The following is a 20330-nucleotide window of genomic DNA, read 5'->3' on the forward strand; positions in this document are numbered from 1 at the left end:
CTCAGAGCATCCAGAATCCTCTACCATAAGATGAAAACTCAGGGAATGATCCTAGCTCCCCAAAAAGTCACATTGCTAAGGAACAGAGAGACCCCCGTCTATAACCCCAATGGGTCTTTTGGCCATTAAGGTGCCACAATACTTGGCAATAGCCCAGTACTTGATTTTAGTTTTTCTGATGTGTGACGGAGACGTAGGATCTTCCCTCAATGCTGGATCCATTCTGACACAGAAAAAGATTTAAAGTGTCACCCAGTGCCAGAAACTGATTTTAAACAAACAATAACTTGCTCACACTTCTGTTTCAAAGGACTTCCAAATAGCTCTGCCCACTATAAAGTTAAATACCAACTGAGCAAACTCAGTTGTGCTGCAGGAAGCAAACCAACATCACCCTCCCTTATGCAGCGTTACCACTAAAGTAATTAAATATACTAAATATAATTATATATATATTTATAAATATATATTATATAATAAATATAAAGATACAAAAGTATAGAAAACTAAAGGTTTCTATATGCAACATAAGTCCACCCTGGTACCTACAGTCCTTAGGCCTACAGACAACCCACCCCCCCCATGAGCAGCACGTAGGAGAGGATCCCGCGCAGGTAACACCGGAGAAGGACCACGTTCCACACCATAGGCACTTGGCGAGTGAGGTGCCGGACACAGAGAAGTCCCAAATGCCAACAGGCAGCTCGTGGATAACTGCTTCAACCAAAGCCATTTTCAGACCCTGAATTACATATCTTCCGTCTCCATTTCGTGACTGTATTTTTCTGTTCAGAAAATATTTTCTAATCTTACTTCCCACCACCATCATCTTCAACCTTCCCTAAAACACCTGTTTCTAAATGAACTCCCCCAATACAAAAATACAAAACCCCAACCAAAACAAAACAAACAATCAAACCCCAAAACTCCAAAACTTAAAGAGGCTACATATTTCAAAAAGGGTAAAGAAGCAGAGGTACTTTCACTTTACTGGTTTTCTGTAGCATTTTTCAGTTTCTTAAAAATGTCTAAATGAATAAAAAGTTCAGAGTGCTTAATGGTTTTGCATCCTACCAAAAGATCTATCCAGGGATCTGTTGATGCTCCCACCAAGGAGGGCCCCCAGTCATACAGTCTTGAGATACATATTCTATGTAGTAACAGCAGCTGCTCAGTGTGGGGAGGGAGGGAGCACTAAGAGATCGTCCAGCAGCAAGGGACCTTCACGACAGAGACAGTAGAAGAAAATGCAGTCAAAGGGATAGAAAAATGACTGGGAAATGGGGACGGGGAAGAGAGAAGAACAAGGCTCTTCTTTCTATAGCTGTCTGTCTTCCAGGTTTCCTGGGCTTTCCATTTTGCCAGGTCCAACTTGGGAACACCACAGAAGCCAGAGGGCAACTACAGAGAGTACAGCAACCTGGGCAGCAAGCCACAGAGCAGTTGCAGACCCAACATGGAAAACCAACCAGCATCTCTTTAGTGGGGAGGCTCTCCATGATGACCATAGTAGGAGGGAGAACTCAAAACCAGGGTTCCTAGGGTGAGAGGGCACAAGTTGTGTAACAGACAAAACGGGCACGTACCACATTCGCAGCCTTAAGAAGGTGGTGCTGATACCACCACTGTTGTCCCCTCCCCTCCTTCCCCATCTTGGCACCATGGGTCCCCTCTGAGCCGAAGGGAGGCCAAACAAGCTGAGCTCTTCAGAGGTATTAGCAAGCGCAAGTTTCTCCAGTCTTGGTGGCAAGGTAAAGCATGAAGAGCATGGTCAACCACTGTACGCAGGAAGGGACATACTGTTTGTCATACAGCACTGCTGGATGCCATGTGGACACTTCCAAGAGGGATGTCCCACTTTCAAGAGAGCTGGACATCTTCCAGCCCCTGAACCAGCCTTGCTTTGCCAGCTGGAAAACTCTCCTTTTGCTCTGGAGCTGCCATCTTGCAAATCTTCCTCCACCCCCTCCAAGGGGGGCAAGGACAGGGGAAAAGGTGCGTCTGACACCTTGGAGGAAGGCTGAGAGGATGGTATCAGATTCTACCTCTCTGACATTATACTGCTATAACTTACTAGAGCATCAGGAAAAGGATGACAGAAGACAGCAACAAAATGAAGCAGAGGAAAATAAAATACCCAGACTCTCAGCTGACTATAGGTTAAAGCTTCCTGGTCCAAGAGACACTAAATCAGGGGATTGTCTCCCAAAGGAAGTGCCATAGTTTAACAGAGCTTGACTCGACAAAAGCCACTAGATGTGTGAACAGGAACAAGCCTGATTCAACAAGATGGATTGCTCTGAACTCTATCACTCTTTTCTGGCCACAGTGTCCCATCCTAAGATTCCCCTTTGTTTTCTTTCATGCCCAGTCCTCGTCACTTCCTTCAGCCCAAGCTCAACAAAAGTTCCTCTTCTCAGTTAAATTTTACATCCCCAGGACTTCTCACAGACACAACCCCCCCTCAAAAAGTATGCTGTTCTTCTCACAGTAACCTATTCCACTTAAAGGAAACCCCAACCAGCCATTCACCACCAGAATTATTAAGGCATGTGGTCTTTGCCAAAGCGAAGGATAATTTTGTATTTCTAAATAAATGCAGCTTGCTTCCAGTCGCAAACAGATTGCTTCTTAATTGAATTTGGGAGGTGAATTATATGGTGAATTAGGAAAAAAGAACAACCCTGCATTTGGCAAATTGTTCCCCTAAGAGGGAGCTGTATGGGATTGAATTGCAAATGATGGCACTGAACCCCAGAGCCGGGCCCCCTCTCCTCGCCCGAGCTGCTGACCTCTGCCGTGCCGCAGTGCCGTTCGCGCGGCTGCCCTTCCAAGCACGAGCACATTCTTTCCCAGAGATCACTGCAAGCCTTGGTTTCTTATGCAAAGGAGACATTTGAATAAACCAGTGTGACTAATGAAATCTACATCATCTCTGCATATTTCGTCTCATTGTAGCTGGTGAAAGGGGAGAGCACCACACAAGGGCCAGATACGGGTGTGCAGACATCTCGGGTATGTTCAAACACTACTAACCTCACCAGAACGTGGGTGGAGCACCCATACCCTTCTCTCCCACCTGGATGGTTTTGAGTCATACACAGTAGCTCTGGAAGATCCTGTTCCCATTCACTTGGGCTTTTAGATGTTTCCTATCCTTATGACCCTAAACACATCCCAAAGATTAAAGTGACCTGACAGACATTTAGTTCTCTCTCCTGATTCCTCCCAAGAGAATGCTAATGCTGGACCCTAGCAAAGAAAAGCCAAGCGGCTGACATGCCACAGCCAATAAATAAGGAAGCCGAGAAATGCACCTTGTGACTGGAAGCAGCCACACGTAAGCTGCGGGCAAGGTGCAGGTCCTGCTGCCCCCCAACACATTCCTGAAGCTGCACCTCTCTGCCAGACTATTCCATCACATCTGAGAGCAGGCCGAATTCCAGTGCTGCTGCTCCACAGCATGAAACACCTGCATGTGTATTGAAGCCTGTTGTAATTAAAACACTGAAAAGGAGAATGGAGATTTTCAGTTTGACGCTTCGCGAAAAGCCAATACAGTAATAAAAAGGCAGGATTGGTCTAACCGCTTACAGTGACCCATAACGAGTTGGGCAAAACAGGATTGACTTTTCTGGTTTTCAATGTATCTCCAGCGTTAACAAGCTCCCCAAGGACACTTCCATTCTCAGTACTTCCCACCTGCCGCTGTGCCAGGCCACCCGTCACCTTCCCCTGGCTTTGTCTGCTTCTCCCCTGGCCCAGGTGGGACAGAATTCCTTAGGTCATGCCTCCGTGCAGGGAGCTGTACGGGATCTCCCAAGCTCTTTAACTCCCACATTTTTGTGATTCAGTCCTTCCTATTTGTCCTGCTTACCAGCTGCAGCCCCAGCAGGACACTGCTGGGCTCTCTAACCAGATAAGCTCGTTCCTGTCCATGCCCTGGCAGAGCACACACGAGAGTCCCTGCCCCGGGCTGGGAATATTCCATCTTCTACCTACAGCGCACTTGTACAGCAACTCGTTCTTCTGTTTCCGACTGACCAGCACTGCCAAGGGAGCTTGGCTGACTGAAAGAAATGTCCCGTAGCTTCAACGCACCATAAATCTGAGATAAATCCAGCACGCTTGCAAGCCTGGCTGGAGAGCAGGTGCCTGAATTGTCTGCAGGAACCAGAGCGGCAGCCTGAGGCAGCGGGTAAGGATCCAGCACAGCAGAAAGCAGTAGGCTGTGGCAAACCACAGCACTGCGCCGCCGGCGGTTCCCTCGCACCACCAGCACAGGATGCTCCACAGATGTGTCACCTGAGGAAACAGCAGGAAGCAGACTCGGTTCAGCACTCATCCTTCCCATAGGAGAAGCCAGGACTAGGAGAATATTGGACCTGAAAATTTGTCTTCTACAAGATACAGCTTAGGCTTGAACATATTTATTGCTCTGCATGTTCTGCCTTTTTTTTTTTTTTTTTAAAGCCAGGTAGTCTGAACCGCTGAAGAGGGCAATTAGACTGCTTACTAAATAGAGCTTCTGTGCTTGCTTCCACTTGATTACAAACCATGAGGGGCTTCATGTCTGAAAAAGGAGAGGAAAGCAGCAGGCCCAGAAATACCCACCACCCTCCCACTGAATCCCTCTAAGACCTCAAAGTTACTCAGGAGGCAGCTGACTTGGACACATTCTAACATTGCCCCTCTTCTAGCTTTTGCCTGAAAATGCTGCCCTGGGGCAAGAGAGTTACCTAGCTGAAGGTGGAGGAGAAACATCAGTCTATCCCAGGACAGGTCAAGCTTCATTTCCAGGTGACACCTGTCCAGAATTTCAGTCTTAAACCCCATCACTGCCCACAGGAACTGTAGGTGCCTGAAAAATTGCAGCTGAGAACACAAACCGCTCCGACATGGGAAGGGCGGTGGGATGAAGCTTGCAACACTCCCTCTTTTCCAAAGTGGAGAAGTTCCCATTAAGATCAGAACCTCACACTTTCAGAGCAGTTCCAAGCCAGGATAACTTTTCCACTCCAGACCGATGGAGGCACTCTCCACATTCACGGGATCCCCTCTTCCTTCCCAGGATGCTGCCCACCCAGGGGAAGGCTCCACAGCTGAACGCGGAAGGTAGCTACCACCACTACATTCATCACCTCTGCTGAGGACTAAGGAGTCCCCGGTGAGTGCGGAGGATGTTGCCAGGTTCTCCTATTTTTCCAATTTAGCAGAGAATAACTTGACTGTACAGATAATTATCTGGTCTGAGGTGGATCAAAGAACAGCAAGACTTTTCCTGATGTGCTTTACTATGAAGGAAAGGCCGTTTCAGAGCTGGGATGCAACCTATGGAAAAAAGCACCATAAAACACATTTAGAAAACAATCTCACCCCTCCTGCCTATGCCTTGAAACAGCTCGCTGTGCCGGTCTTGCTCCACGCACAGGCTAGACACCTGCTGCAGCTCGCAGGCTGGGTTTCAAACAGGCTGCGATGAAGCATCGACAAAGCCGAGACGCGTGGGCAACCGCTCGCCACTGCTCACAGCTTCTGTGCTGCTGAACCCTGTTGTATTGCAACCATCAGGGAAGCTTCTGGAAGAACAGGATAAGTGAAACTTGATGTTACATGCTGCTTTTTAACTTCCTCATTAATCAGTGGTCAAAAACTTTTTAGTGTAGAAAAAACATTTTATTGCACTGGATTTACTAACCACAGAGAAAGTGATGATTTTATTAAAACGAGCTCTGCTGGGAAAATGAGTTTCAGAATGCAGAACAGATGCTTCCCAGGGCTGGTGAGGAGTCTACAGCAAAAACCTTTCATAAACCCCTGGGCCCTGGAGATCTGAGCAAATGATTGGAGATAGATCCTTCAGCATTTCCTGCCAGTGGAATAGCTGAAGTTCCCTCAATTTACTTAAAGAAAAATAAATTAAAGAGGAGAATTCCGAACCCCCAGTTCCCTGCAGGAATCTGTTTTTCATATTCAGAGTAAGATGACTAGCTGCAATAACTCAGGAGAGTCCCAGGGTCCAGAGTCTTGACAAGCAGATGTGTCATCTCCCCATCAGCTCCGGGAATGCTCGCGCAGGGCGAGGACTCTGGCTTCCCAGGGAAGCCCACGAGAGGAGGATGGTGAACACAGCAAAGCAGACACACGGCTGCCACAGACACGAGCTGCAAAGCCCTTCATGCACCCAGCCCCTCTGCCGGCGCTGGGAGCAGGCAGGGCAGAAGCGCAGGCAGCACCGCTTCCCAGCACCCCATGTTTTCCCTGGGCATCCCCTGCTCTTCTGGAAGTGGCAACATCAAGTTTATAGTGATGCATACATTTGATGCATCTTCCTTTTAAAGAAAGCGTTGCAAGAAATGGGACAACCTGATCCAATGTTCCCACCAACCTTTCAACCAAAAGTCAATGCTTAAGGGGAGCAACGCTCTGTGGAGACAAGGGAGGACTGGGAAGACTGGGAGGGGGTTTCTGCAGGCTGTAACACCCACCTCTGTTCCCCAGGGTAAAAAGACAGAAGGATGAGAGAGAAAAGAAAGGAAAAAAGTTACCTACAACCTGTGTCATGTCACCGATTTCCTCCGGTGAGAAAGAGTCCTGCAAGTCCCTGCTTACAGTGCTTTTAACTGAAGTAAGTGAGAATTAAAAGCTAAAGCAAGCACGCAAGCCCTTTGGCCATGTGGCACGGCCAGGTCCCCAGGCACAGTGTGCAGCTTCTCCCCCCAGCACAAAGCACCAGCGACCCCCCCAGCCATTGAACTTGACTTCTCATCAGTCTGACGGATCAAAATCTATTTCTAATGGGCACCTGCCTCGCCACCACATCCATTTCTGCTCACAATAATCCTCCTCCTTCAAAAGGAAAGAAAAACAAGCGAACCTGCAGGTGATAAGGAAAGTGGAAGAGCTGGCTGGGGTTCACCCGTTACTGTTCTAGCGGGGAGCACAACCCCCCCAGCCCCCCTCCGCTAACACCCCTTTCCCCCCAACCTGCGCAGCCTAATTGCTCCAGCCTGGCATCGCCAGGGCCCTTTGGCACAGCCCCGCAAGGCCCCAGCGCTGCTCCACAGCATCCCCTGCCCCTCTCCAGCTGTGGGCTCCCAGTCGGAGCCAGGGGCCCTCAGCAGCCCCGCCAGACCACCCCTCCCACCCAGCCTTCCTAATCCTTTTGTTTTCCCCCTACCTTGTTTATACTGGATAAAAATTAACTGAAAATGAAAACACTATGCTGGAAGCTAAACTATGTTTGAACACAATTAAAACTCCTTCCATGGAGAGCGTGCGGCGCCAGTGCAGAGACCTTTCCTCCAGCTTGCTTTCTGCCTGGATATTCAAACAATCCCAATTCTGGAGCTTCTTGGAGTGGTTTTGGTGCATTCTTGCCCCCCAGGAGCCCACCCCATGTTTAACAGGCAGCTGAGAACCCTTGGCAGATACAGTTGGGACACCCCATCTGCTGTGTCACCTCCACAGCTCTTCTAAAGGACACCCCAAACTGGCTGCCAACAGCAGGGAAACAGAGGCATGAGCCAGCATGGAGGCAGGACAAGTGAGGCTTGGAAAGGCTTTGGGAGCCCAAATCATTTGCAGCCACTAAAGAAGCTGCAGGGGAGCTTGGGGGGGGGGGGGGGGGGGGGGGGCGGGGCGGGGGAAGCAGCAGAGGAGCCTCCCTCACCGTGGCGAGCTGCCCGCTGAGTGCTGCCCCATCCATCCCGGGGAGCTGTGCGCCCGGTGGGGGAGTCACACCTCACACCCACCGAACTCTAGCAACACCATCAGCTGCAGAAGGAAGAGCGGCTAATCCCACCCTAACGCCGCCTTACGCGGCTTCTCTGCTCTGGGAAGTGGAGCGGCAAGATACGCCAAGTATTTCCTTTTGCCTCTGATCTTCGTCCTGCAGAAACTTGTTCCCCGTTCCCCAGGGCTGTCCAAGTCACCATCTGGCCTCAGAACTATGGCAGCAAACATAGGTCCAGCGTTTCAGCCTAAAACTAATTTGCTTTCTTTCCCCACTTGACAGCTGAATAAATACTTTGTCCTTGCCGTTTGAAAAGGGGAGCCACAGAGAAGGCTTTTTTGTGCACTGCAGCTACCAGCACCAGCCTTCTTTCCAAATTAGTCCTGAACAAGCGGCTCGAAGTGAACACATTTATTCCACAAACGTAACCCCTTTCTGTTCACAATCAACCATGAGCAGTTTACAACGTCTAATTTATTTGTTGTTTGCCGTTATCCATCAAGCCATTTTGGCTACTGATTGTTTCTTGGACCTGCCAAGCTATTTCACTGAACAGGGTAAGCGACTTGCATTTTGTGGGCACAGCAACATCCCTGCTTGAAAGGGGAGCGCCCGAGGGTCGAGACATCCCTGCCAGCCTCGCGGAGCGGCCGTGCTGCTGGGGCTGCTCTCAGAGCCTGCTCCTCGCCGGCCGCTTCTGCCCGCAAATACACTTGCCAGAACGCTCTCGGGGACAGCCAAGCAGCCTAGACAGTTGAGGCAAATTCAGTTTTTCATTTGAGCAAGTATTTAGGGAAACTAGGCATTTGCCCAGCTCTGAAGCAAACGCATGATTTAGGCAATTCCACAGTTATTGGCTAAGCACTGTTGAATTTTACAATTAGGGTAATGGATTTAACTTCCACAATGTAATTTCCATATGGATAAACCAATCTCCTCAAGCCCATGTGTTCCCTGCAATACAGTTAATTAATATAAAGCTATTTAATAATCTCCACTTAAACACAAAAGACTATTCAGGCTCTTCTGGCATTGGTAAAAGGAACAGCCTCCCAGCGTGTTACACCAGCTGTAGACAAGAGCAAAAGAAAATTTAATTAAGAGCAATCGAGAGCAAGACAGTTGCAAACAGAAATCAGATGTCATAACTGCTCTACACGGTGGCTACCCTGGCTCCTTGAAGGGTTAATCACGCCATCTAGCACCAACCGCCTGTTCGGAGATGTGCCCAGAGGTGAACGCAGGGGCTGGGGAAAGCAGTGGGGCTGGGAGCCAGGGCCAGGCCAAGCCGAGCAGGGAGCCACAGGGATTCGGCACTGTCCGTGTTGTGCCGGCACTGCCGCCATGTCCAGAGCCGATGGTGGCACCAGGTCAGGTAGGAGGCTGTTCGGAAGCACAACCACAGAAACAGGCTGTTTGGAAGCAGCTTCAGCCATGACATCAGCACATGTAGTTTCTGCAGATGTCTTTGGGCTCTTAAAGAAAGCTAATTGCTCATTAACAAAATCCGACATGAATAATTTCTGACGTGCAGCTTTTGACAAGAGTAATACTGACTTACTGCCTTCCTGGCTGATTTTCGAAAGCAGCATTATGAATTGGACTTGCAGTATAAACACGACCAATGTTTCCACTGAGAACGAGTAAGTGGCAGAGCCTGAAATAGCTGGAGATTTTCGTTACAATGGAGAAAGCTTTATTGCTTGTGCAGATTAATTTGAGCAATATTGCAGAGCTCATAAAATCACTAAAAGAAATACTCTGTAAGGCTGAATGTTGGCTGCACAGCAGAAATAAAACCACTTATTTTGACAGGCGGGAGGCCACCATCCAGAAAAGTTGATTTCAGGGAACAGTGCATTTACAAAACAAACTTTGTGGTGCATGTGACCAGCTGCCATCGGGAACCCAGACAAGAGGGAAAAAATACATCTCGCTCCACGGGGAGCGCGGAGCCAGCAGCAGGGCTGTGGCACCTGGGCTGTGCTCCAGCAAGGGCCAGAGGGCACCTTCACCCACTGCCCCGGGCTCCCTTCACCCTGCCCTGCAGGACCTTCATCGCAAGCACAGGAGAAAGTGGAGATGGACTTTACTCCTCTGGTGGTGAGTGGAGCATTTCTCTGCTGGTTCCAAGCCAAGCTGGGAACACCACAGCCCATTGTGCGAGGGAGCACTGCAAGCCCCACTGGTCCCAACCAGTTTTGAAGCAACGTGTCACACTGGAAAGACCCTAGTCAGAAGACAATCAGAGCCTGCAGACCTTTTGGCGAGGCAGTTGGAGTAAAAAGACTCCAGCACCTCTTGTTGCTACTCAGGCACATCACAAGCAGCACCTCACCACCCAGGGAAGCAGTGGACAGCCCTCCATCACCATCTGATGTTGACCCAAGCGTTATATAGCATCCACAGACCACTCTCTCTCCCACATCATATTTCAAGGTCATATAAGGACTGTAAAAAACACAGCAAAAGTAGGTACAAAAACCACGCTGGGAAGCAGGGATAACAGTAAGACAGCATTTGTCAGGGTGTGACATGGGTATCTCTCCATGGGTATCACCTAAGGGAGGTGTCTGAGGGGGCAAGTAAAGAGGAGAACAAACCTCCTTGGGTCAATATAGGAAAGGGAAAATGGCTGAACACACTGAACCCCCTCCAGGCAGGGGGCAAGGTGAAACTGCCTCCTGAGGGATGGGAATACGGCCCTCTGGGCTAGGGCTTACAGGGGGCCCAAGGGTGAGCATGACTCTAAAGCAGGAGAGCTGAATGTGCAACGCAAAGGAGCTTGTGGAGTGAGGGCATCAGAAGAATCCCTCGCGTTTACAAGGCAGCAGGAGCAAATAAATGAGCTGCTGCTCTGCACCCCTCTTCTGCCCCCACACCCAACAGCTAGGGGAATTCTGCTATACTGGAAGCAAGCAGCACAGAAAGGACAAACCAGCCCAGCCAAAAGCACAAAGCTGGCCTCTGCTGTGCTTTCAGAAGTGTAAGATGCAAAGCCCCTGCAAGCAGAATCCACACCTGTGGATGGAGCTGCAGCTTGCTGCGTGGGCCAGCACACATGCCATGCAGCGCATGCCCGGGGCTCTGGACCCAAAGCCCGTGCAATCACCCCACAGGCACTGTGCGACTGACAGATCAACCCATCAGCAGTGGCAGGATGAGAACAGGGAGACACGCCTGACCAGCCAACTTCTCTGCTCCCGACAGCCACACTGTCCTGGCCCACAGCTGCTTCTCCAGCCTTGCAAGGGGGATCTGTCCTCTTTGCACATACACACCTCCCACGCTTTGGCACCTGGACTGGATCACCTTCCCTCCTCTCCCCTCACCAGGCACCAGACTGGCAGACTCTACTCCTGTGACTAGCAAAAGGCATCCCTAAGATCAGCAATTAGAGAGAAAAAACCCTCTCAACATTTTCCAAAAGGACTTGAAGTTGGCACTTGGGAATCAAAAAGAGTAAAGCATTTGGAGTAAAAATACCAACCCTAAAGATGAGCATTTGCTAGCAGGAGAGCCTTCACTACAGGGGGAATGAGAAGGTTCACCAGCCACAGCCAAGGGTCATGGGCTTTCCAGGCAATTATCTTTATGCCAGAGAAAAATCAGGAAGGTCTGAGAAGGTTGAATAGGATTGCAAGACTCTGGGCTGGAAGGAAAAAACATAATATCTGCTTTTCTGCAAAGAGGAGGTCACTGGTTCATTGCATGGAAATGCAGAACTGGGAAAGGGAGTGACTCAGAAAAGCAATGTGAACAAGAGCACTCTCAGCCCTAGAGGACTTACCCAATTCTTCCAAAGGGGAGCTCCTGCCTTGCCTTAGCAAACTACAGAAAATTCATGTCATGGTTGTCTGCTCTGGTAAAACCCCTGGCTGAACGGACCCAGAAAGGTAAACGCTGGGGCTAGTCATAGGCACATCATTTGGCACAGCTAAACGGATCTCAGCACTCGGCACCTGACCTAAGCCTTCGGCAGAGCAGGCTACGGCTCCTCCTCCTCTCCAGGGGCTGCAAAAAGACATCCCTGGAGCACGCCTCACACCTTGCAGAAAACTGAAAGGAGGTAGGGAAACAGCTGGACAGAGCCCTCAGACAGGTCTCTTGGAACAAAGACTTTCCTCCACCCGCATAAGAGGAAGCAACCTTCACTAAAGGCTTCCTAGTGGAAGAGCAGACCCCTGTAGAGACTTCACAGATGTGTGTTATGTTACAGCACATACATAGTTATTTGCATTGCTCCCGGCCAGTTACAGCCAATGCAGCTCAGTCAGCACAACCCATAGATTTGCTCCAAGCCTAAATGAATGAAAGGTTGGGCATCAGGCAGCCCTGAACCCACCGATGCTGAAGTCCACCCCTTCTACCTTGAACCAAGTGCCACTACTGCAGAGCGCCAAAACACAAGTCACAAGGGAAAACCAGCTCTGCGCTTGGCATGCACGTGCCAGGTCAGCTGGATTTCACAGTCTCTCCTTCAAATCCATAAACCAGATCTTCCCCGGAATCTCAGTCAGTCATGGTCTAAAATCCCAGCATTTTGCATTCTTCTAGAAGGGCGTTTTGCACTAACTTAAATTTCACTAGAAACACACCAGGAGCATTAAAGAGGACTTGGGAGCAGTATCCAGCACTACCAGTGGCCACAGCCCTTAGACGGAGCGACCTCTCGCAGAGTGAAGCGGTGGACACCCTGCTGGCGCCTGCCCCCGGCAGCATCCCCTGGAGAAGGCCTTCCTCCACCCAGGGGCTGGGCAGCACAGCTCCTAGCGGGACAGCTGCTCTTAAGCAACCTGTCCTGCAAGCCACTCACCTGGGAATCAACACCTTGCCTCAAGAAGTAACCAGAGAGCGGTGAAACTCGTTTCAGGGGCTGACAGCCCACCACCCCTGAATGAAAAGCTGCCATGTAGGTTGCAAAGCACTGCGGTCACCCCCCCGGCAGGGCTGTGCACCCTTCTGCTCCCTCCCACATCCCACCGGGGTTTGCCTCCGTGTCCCAAGGCAGGTTACACATGCTGCACTAAAATCTGTGATTCCTGGGTTGTCGTGCTACAAAAGAAGATACAAGCCAGTCCTGAAACAGGAAGAGTCCCATGAAATAAACAGACCATGAGCATCCCAAAGCAAGAAAGGACAAAGCAGCCTTGTGCAGACATGGTGAAGCAGCAGAGCAGCGGCCAGCACTTCCACAGCACACTCCGGAGTGGCGGAGCTGGCTCATGCCGACAAAACAACCCCCTACTCTTAGTCAGAAAAAGGTTAATGCAGAACTCCTGCCTGCCACATTTCCCAGAGAATAATGTGTGCGAATGTGCTGTCAGAGCCTCACAGCAGCCTCCGCCTCCCCTCTAATTTCAGTAGAAATCCCAGGATCAAATATATCCCTGTCCCAGCCACACTGCTATCTGAAGTATTACTCGCTCCAGCCAGCAAAGATGCTCTGTAAATCCCTCCTGCCACTCACCTGTGGCAATGTGAAAGCCTCATCGGGGCCTTCAAGCCACGAGCCTAAAATCCTCTCCAGATCAGAGGCAAAAAAAACTGTTTTGGCTGTTCTTGAAAAGCGTTCTTGGCAGAGGGGGTGCAAAGTGCTCAGCAGCATGCCCAGCACAGCATGGCACCAGCGAGGGCAGCCAGGCTCCCACGTCTCCTCATCTGCTGGTGCCAAACCCAGATGAGACAAACTTGCCTTTCTCACTCACAGAGCTGCCTTTCAGGGCTAGAAACTGCCTCCACAATAAAAAAAAATAAAAAATCAGGAAAATAGATAATATATCAGAAAATCCACTTAATCCCCAAGCTGCTCGAAATGACTTACATTAAAGCCCTTAGGATTAAAGAGGCACGTCCTTCCCACAGGCACAGCAAGAAAAGCACTTCCCCGCTGCGGCCACTGCTTCAGCAGATAAGGCAATGAAGCAGAGGTGACCACCCTGGCCCAGAAGGGACCATTTGGGTCCGAAGGAGAGGGGACACTGGGCGCTTCCACAGCCTGCCTGCGGATCCCCTCGGTTCCCATTCCAAAGCCATCTAGGGGTTCTCAGCAGCAGAGGAATCCACAAAGCTTTGATTCAAGTTTCTTCTAAATTAAAATTATATTGTAAAAGCAAATATTTTCGCTTAAAGTTTAAAAAAAAAGAAAAAAATCTATGAGAAACTTTTTAAAACTGTAAGTTCTTTGAAAAATCTCTCACTGAAGTGATGAGGAGCTGGTGAAGCATGGGCTTGCCGAGGACTGCGCTGGCTGGCAGATCTCCAGGCACCAGCTTCATTTCATTATGTTTGAACCATTATGGCATCTCTACAGGGCCAAACCCCAAGGGTATCCACTTCAGCATCACTACATGGGAACAACTGCTTTTCATAGTGAACATGACACCTAAACGTGGTCCCACAGCAACAGAGACAGGGAGGTAAGTAATGTAAACATTTAAAAGCCAAAATAACGCTTTCATTTTAACATCGCTTACTGTTTTTCCCCTCTTCTAGCTGAAAAAACATTTTTAAGGGGGATTTAAGAGGAAATTTCCCCTTTGGCAGATTGTTATGTGGCATTACAGGTGGTAACAGCAGGAAGAATGGGTGATGCAGAGGCCACAGTCTGACCTACAGAATCTCTTCTTATATGAAAAGCAGCAAGCAAAAAGATCACAAGCAATTCTGTGAGCTTAGGACCTAGGTTCAAAGGAGAACTGCCAACGGAAGGAAAAAAAAACAAACAATTTTTTTCCTGGTTTAGAAAACTAGAAAAATCTGAACTGAAAGAAAGGCCAAATGTCCAAGTTTAAACAGCTCTTTTACCAGATCACCGATGAGAGTAAAACTAAGCTTCAGGTAGAGCAGAGCTGAGGTTGAGATGCCTGTGGAAAGGGGCACAGAAGTCACACAACTGGCATGATTTGAACTGGATTGGAGGTCAGCACTTGGGAATAAAGCTTCAGGGAAATTCTGAAAGGGTCCAGGCAAGAAATGAGCTGGCTGGTGGCCCTGAGCCCGCCTAGAAGAGCCCGTCCCCTGGCATTCACTCAGAGATACTCTGTGCTGTGTGCAAACACCCCCTGCCAACTCACAGCTCAGAGCTTTAACCGAGGCAACAGAGATCAACATGCAGACACCTAAAAACTACTCAGATTAAATGGGCTACATGCAGCTGCAGACTGCCACCATGCCTGCCCTTCCCTCAGCAGGACCTGAAGAAAGCCCTGCTTTTATAAATGCGCCAGAGAAGGATGTTTGCACACAAGATGCTATTGCAAATCCTCCTGCAGTTTTCAGCTGCTCAGCCTGTGCTCTTCCCAACAAATGCTTGGAAAGAAGCTCCTTTGGAGCTATGGAGACTGCTCACAAGAAAAAGGGCTATCAGGCCACATGCTGTACTCCAAAAGGCTTTAAGTGTGTAACACAAGCGATGTGACTCCCAGTGCAACGCCAGTTCCGTGTGACCTGTCTCTCGCACAAAAGAACCCAGGCATACTGGACAGGGATGCAAGGCCAAAGAGGGACATCACTGCTGGAGCTCTGAAGCAAGGTACCAAGGTGGGTACCAAGGACACAGCTACGCCCAAGCGTAACCCCCGTGTGAGCAGCTTTCAAGGGGATTGCCAGAGAGCTCTGAGCCCACATCCCTCGGCAGGGAGGAACCACGACCCTGCTCCGTGACTTCACCGGGAAGACAACTCTATTTGGTCCATTGCCTTAAGTCCCAGATACCAGGAATAAAACACTAGCTCCAGTATTTGCTGAGAGAACACTCTGATACACTGACCTTCAAGGCATCCCACTCTCAAGCAGGCTCACAGATTTTGAGGGTCTGAAGAGCAACTCTGGCATTTCTGCAAGTGGGAGACTAATGCAGAAGACAAGCCTCGAGCACATCCATGCTGTGAAATCAAGCTCAGCACAGAGAGCTGTGGCAGAATCCAGATGGTCCTCAGATCAGATTCCCTTCCTTTCCCTCTCTCAAGGGCCTGGGGAAGGGCACAGCTATCTGTCTAGGCACAGGCTGGAAGAAGGGGGAAGCTTGAAACATCTGAGTCTCAGCCCTCACCAGTCAAGACAGAGCTTTTCATAAAGCAGATCATCTTCCATCGGATCCAGTGAAGAACCATGTCCCCCATCACCCGTAAGTACATACTTATACCAGATGTATAGATGTTATCAGCACCCACATAACAAGCAACAGGACAAGAGGAAACAGCCTCAAGCTGTGCCAGGGGAGGTTTACATTGGACATTAGGGAAAATTTCTCCATGGAAAGGGGCAGCCAAGCATTGGAACAGGCTGCCCAGGGAGGGGTGGGGGGGGGGGGAGTTTCCATCCCTGGAAATGTTTAAAAAACGCATAGATGCAGTGCTTGGGGGCATGGTTTAGTGGTGGGCTTGGCAGTGCTGGGTTAACGGTTGGAGTTGATTTTCTCAAAGGTCTTTTTCCAACCTAAATGATTCTATGATTCTATGGGAACCTCATTCTTGCTCCAGAGCCTGACAGCTGCAGATGTTCCACACAAGCTAATAGGGTGTACACCTGTAAACAGCCCAGCAGTGTCAAACGGCACAGCTTTCAGCCCCCCTCCCCGCCAGACAGCACTTTCTGGGGACAAGGAAACAATGCAAGGGAAGAAGAATGCCTGGCATAATAGCGTGTTCAGAATCCCAGCTCCCAGATACGAAGAGCCTGTGTGTCTGCATATACGTATTAAGTACTTCCTCCACTATACAACTAATCCGATTAACAGCTTTAGGAAACTCTGAAATGTTATAATTCAAGAGGTCTTATTCATAAAAGGTCTTAGGCTGTTTCTGTACAGAGGTTGCATTCTTCCCATTGGAAATAAAAAAAACAGAGAGCAGGACTTTCTCCCAGGAAGAATGGGTCCCAGTCCCCACAGTGCTGAAGTAGACCACCATCTTAACTCACAGGAGTGTCAAGCAAGCCCTGCTGGAGCAGAATCAACCCTTTCTGCCCCTGCAGAGAGCCCCCTCAGAGGGCAGGTGGGCACAGAGACCCCCCTGTGCACCTTCTGCGGAAAGCACGACAGCCGCGGGGGCTGCCCGTTCCCCAGCTCGCATTTGCAGGGGCTGAAAGCCACGGGGAACAGCAAAGCCGGCTGGAGATGAGGACAGGGCCAAGTGAGCGATGGGACATCAACATTCACCTATTGCAAAGCATTGTATGATGCGACCAGCTTTGTCTCAGTCAATAAAAGGTGCTGGGAAGAGGCAAGTCCAACCACGCAACAAGCCATGGTTGTAAGACACCAGTGCCTGCACCATGTGATACAGATGTGGGTTTATAAAATTCAGTTTATTTGCCAGACGGCGTGGGTTTGGCACCAGCACCCAGTGAAAAAGAAATGTCCTGGATATGATAACTGAAAAAGCCACCAAAGCAAACCAGTACAGTCAAGCACTGTCTGGCTTTGCTTCCCCAGCAGCCTGCTCACCTGACTTCAGGAACAGACAAAGGGTCGCTTACTTAGTCCTCATTTTCTGACTTACCTTCTGTTCTGAAGGCAACCTCCCCCCAACCACCCTCCTCATCTGAGAATGTGCCACAGCCCAAAACACGGTACAAACGGGCTAAGTGATGCAACAGTGCAGGATAACAGCACTCCCAGGGAGCAACCAGTGACCTGAAGTACCAGACAGCCCTCCTCCACCCAGAATTTCAGCATTTACATGAGTTTAATGAGTTACATCGACATCAAAAGCGTGCCTCTGTGTTGGATGTGTCATTTTTCGCACTCATCCCAACAGGCAGCCGGAGCACTGATCCCCAGAACAGTGTCTCCACGGTGCCTGGATGCTCTGAAATCAGAGCTAGGCAGTCACATGGACACAGAACCAGCCACTGGTCCTCACAAATGATACAATATGACCTGAGATGCACAGGGGTCAGGTGAACACATGATTTCACTGATTTCGGTCTCTACCCAACCTCTCACCCTACTTGCTGACCTGAGACTGTAACAGCCGGGAGAGAAAATAACTTTGTCCTGACACGTTTGGTCTCCAGTCCCCCTGGTATCTCTCGGAGCACAGGCTTCCAACAATTTTTCTCTTGCAGCATAAAGCAGAGCAGAGACAAAAATACTTCAGGGAGCGCCCCAAACCCTCCGAACCAGCTGCAGAGCAGAGCTGGAATCTGGTCAGAGCTCCCCAGTCCAGAAACAACTCTGGTCTGGCACAAGCTGGAGCACACGTAAGAGCTGTGCAGGGGCACAACAAAAGCACATGTTACCCCATCTATTGGCTTTACGGAAAACCAACATGACTGTTACCTATTTCAGTTATAGCATCACTTCAAGGGTAGTCAGCATGCAAGACTGCAGTGGGTTTTACCTAGGTAAAACTAGCTGAAAAAATGCACTATACCAGTAAGATGATACAAGGCAAGAGAAGGGGGGAAGGACAATCAGAGTCAAAACTAATGCCAAACTGAAGTCCGACTTCAAACACATTTCCTTCCAAATCAGCAGAAAGGCAATTCCTTGTAGAGGGAGACCAGTGCTGTAAATTTGAAAATCTCCCTCAGACAAGACAGGATTCAGCTACATCAAATTGTGACTTGGATTTTAGCTACCAGAGCTCAGAGGTGGATGTCCCTGTCTCAGCCACGTGCCGACGCACCACACACCCTGTCCTGGCTGCGGGACAGGCGCCATGGGCGAGGGACTGTCCTCGTCCCAGGTCAGGGGCAGAAGGCATCGCCCCGGCCGCCCTTACCTGAAGTGTGCCTTGCGCTGCCATCCGAGTGCTTTGTGAGGTCAACACTTCGGTCTATCTGAAACAGCTTCAGATCATCTTCGTCTAAAGCGATATCTCCCCAAAAGGCAGCTGGAGAGAAACAAACCATGGTTAGTTTTTATTTTGGAAGTACAATTTCTCTGTGGTTTGCACAGTGCCTGAGAGGCAGTCACCCCATGGGCCAGAACAGGGTAACGCACAGCAGCGGTTTGAAACGCACAGACAGAGCAGGCACCGGCAGAGGCCAGGTGACAACATTTCAGTCCAGCCGCTGCCCAGACCCCCCAAAAAGAGGTGATCAGCCGGGATTCCCAGCGTTACGTCCTGGCACAGGTCTGCTCCCAACCAGGCATTGAGGCGGTGGTGGTCCCTGATCATTAAAGCCTACAAAAGGGACAATCCCTGGCATTCACCCTCTTAGCACAAAGGAGCTAGCCAAGCCACAGCTCAGATACCGATGGAGATGTTGCCTCCGCAGCATCCCCAGGCTAACAACTTGCATAAGACAGGAGGACAGCAGTGAAGTGCTCAAGCTCAGCAGCCTGTATCTAAAGACTCCAGTTGCCAGCCTGCAGGACCCCATACACATGGTTAGCATCCTGCATCAGTCAAATCTGAGCTGAGAGCCAGCCTACCATTTCCACTTCAGTGGAGAAACACCAGTTATTTGTCCCCTTGTGGACCAGTTACCTAGATTTAAGTTTGCAGAGTTTTTAATTTTGTAAAAATGAGTATCAGTCAGAAGTCATGAAAATAAGGTAAACAAACTGGTAACTCAACATTCACAGCTCAGAGAAACAGGCTGGAAATAGTTTGAGTGGAAAAAATTATACCCCTGGAGCATCGTGACCACGTTGATTCTGCACAGTGCATAGTTACCATTGTAGGAATTGGAAAAAAATAAACAGAGGTGATGAGGCAGTTGACTGAGCAGAACAGATCTTTCCAAGATAACAAATAGGTTACAAACAGAGCTGTTGAAACTCATACGAGAAGCTTGCGTGGGGCAATAAAAAATAAGAAAAACCAGAGCAAATTAACCGGTGGTACAGTTCAAGAGAACTCTGTACGCCAGGCAAGGAGTGATGCTGAGTGGCTGTCCGCAACAGTGACCAGATTTGATGGAATTGCTTTTTTCTTCTCTTGTTAAGTCAACAACATTTACACTACTTGGCAGGGGGGAAACATCCCACTTGCTACACTAGCAGCATCACTGATCGAAGAACGCTCGGTCTGAGAAACCAATGGGTTCTACTGATCACCTGGCTTTCAGCGCCAAGACCAAATGAAATACAGACCTTTGCCTGGGTGTCAGAAACCTGCCATCAGATCCACAGCAAAGGAATTGTGAAAGGCTAACTCAGAGTTTTTCCTAACATCACATGATGCTGGTTCTGAAGTGGCACACGCCTCCTCTGTTCTGCATCTCAGCACCTCAGCCAGTACAACAGCATCTGCCAGCATCACCAGCGTGGGACGCAGGAAGGGCAAGAAGCCTTTGCCTGCTACCGGGGACATCCCAGCTGCCACACACTGCCCAGCGGCAAAGCCCCTTCCCAGGAACGCAGCTGTCCCCCTGGTTACCCAGCCACAGCAGGGGATTGGAGATGACCTCAAGGGAGGCTGCCTCTGGCTTTTTGGCTGGGTCTCCGTAACAGTGCTACCAAACCCCAGAGTACAGAAACACAGCAACAGCCCCAGAGCAGGATGGAGTGCAGACAAGCCCACACGCAGACCAACACCAGCTGGAACTGGAACAGAGCCCCCCCCCCTTTGCTACACAAGCACAGGGCTCTGTCACCCCGCAAGCTCTTAGAAATCCAAGCCCTCACGCAGAACAGAGG

The 20330-nt window shown here is 49.7% G+C and overlaps 1 protein-coding gene across 5 annotated transcripts in view; it reads right to left on the minus strand.

Annotated features, from left to right (window-relative positions):
- Positions 1-20330, minus strand: part of TLL2 (tolloid like 2) — a 92774-nt gene that overhangs the window by 39543 nt on the left and 32901 nt on the right. For 4 of the 5 annotated variants that reach the window (XM_055720707.1, XM_055720705.1, XM_055720706.1 and 1 more), the window contains one exon: positions 18466-18576. In XM_055720707.1, coding sequence (XP_055576682.1) covers positions 18466-18576 — 111 coding nt within the window. Of the gene's footprint in view, positions 1-4101; positions 4306-18465; positions 18577-20330 lie in introns of all 5 variants that reach the window. The other variant, XM_055720703.1, reaches the window with a different exon arrangement.

This window comes from Falco cherrug, chromosome 9, assembly GCF_023634085.1.
Source record: "Falco cherrug isolate bFalChe1 chromosome 9, bFalChe1.pri, whole genome shotgun sequence".
Lineage (NCBI taxonomy): Eukaryota > Metazoa > Chordata > Aves > Falconiformes > Falconidae > Falco > Falco cherrug.